At 49.2% G+C, this 3,667-nt stretch overlaps 1 protein-coding gene across 1 annotated transcript; it reads right to left on the bottom strand.

Annotated features, from left to right (window-relative positions):
- Nucleotides 1-216: 216 nt before the first annotated feature.
- Nucleotides 217-2,934, bottom strand: LOC140132327 (fucolectin-4-like). The gene is made up of 3 exons (XM_072150977.1): nt 2,829-2,934; nt 1,113-1,398; nt 217-569 (listed from the first exon to the last, which is right to left on the bottom strand). The coding sequence occupies exons 1-3, from the start codon at nt 2,899-2,901 to the stop codon at nt 401-403; spliced, it is 528 nt and encodes a 175-aa protein (XP_072007078.1). The 5' UTR covers nt 2,902-2,934; the 3' UTR covers nt 217-400.
- Nucleotides 2,935-3,667: the final 733 nt, after the last annotated feature.

Genomic DNA, 3,667 nt, shown 5'->3' with positions numbered 1-3,667 from the left:
TTTGACTCTGACTTTGTGGCGTATACGGGAGTATGATGTATTAGTGGCTCCTCCATATTTTGTATGTTACATTTTCCATATTATCCGGATATTTTATTATTCATTTCTGTGTAAAACCACTAAATAACCAATACCTTCTCTGACCCACAAAATACCAAGATGTAAGGTCCTGTCAGGCGCTTCTGTTGTGGATGACAAAACCCAATGGACATGGACCAATGAGAAGACATTTATTCTTGAGGTTCACTAAACACAGAAGTCTCGGTGTAGAACAAGGTCTTTATATTCCCCAAATAATTGTTATCACTGGGAAACTCCTCGTGGATTTCAAGATGAAGACAAAGATCTGGACGTTGCTGCCAATGTTGAGGAGAACATGAAGTTCATCAGCTCTCTCCAGCTACCAGCAGACTTTGTTGTCCTTTGTGGTCAGGTCTTCATAGACGTCCACCTCGCACAGCGTCAGCCACATGGGGCGCCCCGGGATCACCACGCTGACGTACTGACCCTCCATCCCATTACAGCAGAACAATATGGAGGGATTCCCGACACTCGTGACCGTCCCGCACCTGGAGGAGGAACCAACATGAACTGGTTATGGCTTCATCTGTCACATTTGGGCAAGTTGTAACAAATCCGGATACAATCATGAAAATAGATCAATGTCAGACCCTGGACCCCGCCCCAAGCTGCTCTTTGTAGCCGCATGTATGGGCACAATATGTATTTATGGGCAAAAGTTTCATGGATAAAACTCACATTGTAGATGACGTCCACAATAAAAGAAAAAAATTCTGCATGGGAACATTTTATGCTCCAAAATTTACAATAAAAAAACCAAACAAATATAAAACCTGGTCACACATTCAGTTTTTTAGATGCAGTTTTAGATGGCCAGATCCGGTGTGGCTGATAACGGGATTACACATCATTGGGAGGTGTTACTCCTCTTCCAGTCCACTCTTGGTTTGCACATCGAAAACTGGATCTGAAAACCTGAGCATGTGAACGCTCCCTGGCGCTGGAGGGTCGGATGATTTAGAAGCTCCTCCCCAGTTCCTCTGGTGGATCACGGATCCTGAGCCCAATGTTGTCTGAACTAAGGATCTTACACTGGGTTGTTGTTGTCGGGCGAGTTCCCGATTTGGACCTCCGCTCCCAGCAGTCTCTCCGGACAACAATCCTGTCTGTTTGTTAGGACAACACTTGATATCTTGTAGGACCTCCTCAGGTCCAGCTTCCACCATGGAGGGTTGATGCCGGCTGTGTGGGTGCAGGATCCCTTCTCGTAGTCTGTATTACTGACTCCATCTATGGCGTTCCTGGCATAACCCATCACTGAGGACACCGTGTAGTCAGAGTCCTGGGAGGCTTCTCCATTCCTCGCCAGGTTTATTGCTGAGGAAACGAGAGGAGACAAGAAGATGCAAAGAAGTGTCGCTTTACAACCGCCCCGGATGTGCTGCGCTACGGAGGGGGCCACGGGGGTCACCACCACCACACACATCCGGGACTACACCAGAGGCCACAACCTGCCTGAGCTCAGAGCCGGGTGACCACAGATACTACGGGGGTCACCACCACATCCACACATCCAGGACTACACCGGAGGCCACAACCCGCCTGAGCTCAGAGCCGGGTGACCACAGATACTACGGGGGTCACCACCACATCCACACATCCAGGACTACACCGGAGGCCACAACGCGCCTGAGCTCAGAGCCGGGGGCCGTAGATACCACGGGGGTCACCACCACATCCACAAATCCAGGGCTACACCGGAGGCCACAACCCGCCTGAGCTCAGAGCCGGGTGACCACAGATACCACGGGGGTCACCACCACATCCAGGGCATGAAGATGTCACTATTGGAGCCCTTAGTAATACATTTCCAGTGACAGCAGAGAGTCTATAGCTCAGATGGGAAGCTGCAATATTAAAGGGATCCTCCACTGTCAGCAAATAAGTTATACAATTCTCCAATATACTTTCTATATCAATTCCACAGTTTGAGATCTCTGCTTGCTGTACTTTATCCAGTGGATAGAAAACTGTCCATTGTAACACAGGTGCACGGCTCATTCTACCACACAGCTCTGATTACTCCAATACTAACGAACCGTGCACCTGTGTGACACCACGAGCCGTGCACCTGTGTGACATCACAGGACCAGGGACAGAACGAGCCGTGCACCTGTGTGACATCACAGGACCAGGGACAGAACGAGCCGTGCACCTGTGTGACATCACAGGACCAGAACGAGCCGTGCACCTGTGTGACAGCACATGACCAGGGACAGAACGAGCCATGCACCTGTGTGACATCACACGACCAGGGACAGAACGAGCCATGCATCTGTGTGACATCACATGACCAGATTTCTGTCCCCTGGAAGTAAACATAGAAGCTTCCTATAGGATGATAGCAAGCAGAGATCTAGAAGACTGGATAATTGATACAGAAAGTAAATTGGAGAATTGTAGAACTTCATTACACAAATCATTATTTGCTGAAAGTGGACGATCCCTTTAATGTTCGGGTTGATGGATCCTGACTAGTCACATAAATATATAATAATGTAGAGACTTTGGGGGGGGCAGGGGTGACAGTTACTATAAATTGGGCGCATCACCAGTAAAGCTCATGTGCGCCAGGAATAACTCCAGGAATTGGTGAAGGTTTATAGAAACGTCGCCATAAAAAGATCTGCGGAAACAAATGCACGAAAACTGCCGGAACGAGCCGCAGCCACACACCGGACTACAAGACCCAGGGGTCCCCCAACCAAGAACTGCACCCCCTGGTGTCAAGGGACCCCAGACCTCACCTCCAGGTACAGGAGAACACCCCAGGGTCAGCGCCAGAGATCCGAGCAGAACCAGAGACCACACGAGATCCATCCTGGAGGAAGAGGAGAACAGAGATAACAAGTTACTAGAAGGCGTCAGCCAACAGCAGAACAGTGAGTACAGCTCCGGGTGTGATACCAGAGGGGGCGGCTGTGCACCCCTGCGCTACACATGGGAGGAACAGGAACCCCAAAACAGAACAGAGGAGACGCCGGACACAATGCCCCCCCCCCCCCGATAATCTTTATAGATAAAAACAGGTTGTAAGCAGCAAAACGCACAGTCCGTCCAAAAATGTATGGGGTTAATAACACATGCGTTTTTTTGGACAGACTGCTTAAAAAGTGACCAAAAACGTGTGGCATCACCCTGAGGCCGGGGTCGCACCTCCCGTATGCTCTGCAGCTTCTATCACTTCCAGAGGGAACAGGAAGGGGCTCAGCACAATACACGTCTCAGTGTGAACACGGCCGTAGCACCGGCACCAAGGAAGAGAATACAAATTATATAATAACCGCCATTTATCAGACCTTCATAATGAAACCAGAGCCTTATATACAGGTCACATGAGCCGTAATAACTCCTTATAATAGACTCAGCATCAGATATAACAGCTCCTGTACAGCACCTGATCCCAGAGCCTTGTACACAGGTCACATGAGCCGTAATAACTCCTTATAATAGACTCAGCATCAGATATAACAGCTCCTGTACAGCACCGGATCCCAGAGCCTTGTACACAGGTCACATGAGCCGTAATAACTCCTTATAATAGACTCCACATCAGATATAACATCACCTGTACAGCACCGGATCC

Source organism: Engystomops pustulosus, chromosome 5, assembly GCF_040894005.1.
Source record: "Engystomops pustulosus chromosome 5, aEngPut4.maternal, whole genome shotgun sequence".
NCBI lineage: Eukaryota > Metazoa > Chordata > Amphibia > Anura > Leptodactylidae > Engystomops > Engystomops pustulosus.
Note: the sequence above shows the minus strand (reverse complement) of the source record. Positions and strands in the feature narration are given on the sequence as shown.

Bases quoted from the DNA above. Each gene is read 5' to 3' on its own strand.
- LOC140132327 (XM_072150977.1), bottom strand. From the start codon at position 2,901: ATGGATCTCGTGTGGTCTCTGGTTCTGCTCGGATCTCTGGCGCTGACC. The intron at 1,399-2,828 runs GTGAGGTCTGGG...TCGTTTCCTCAG, and splicing joins GTGTTCTCCTGTACCTGGAG to CAATAAACCTGGCGAGGAAT. The intron at 570-1,112 runs GTAAGATCCTTA...TTCCTCCTCCAG, and splicing joins CCCGACAACAACAACCCAGT to GTGCGGGACGGTCACGAGTG.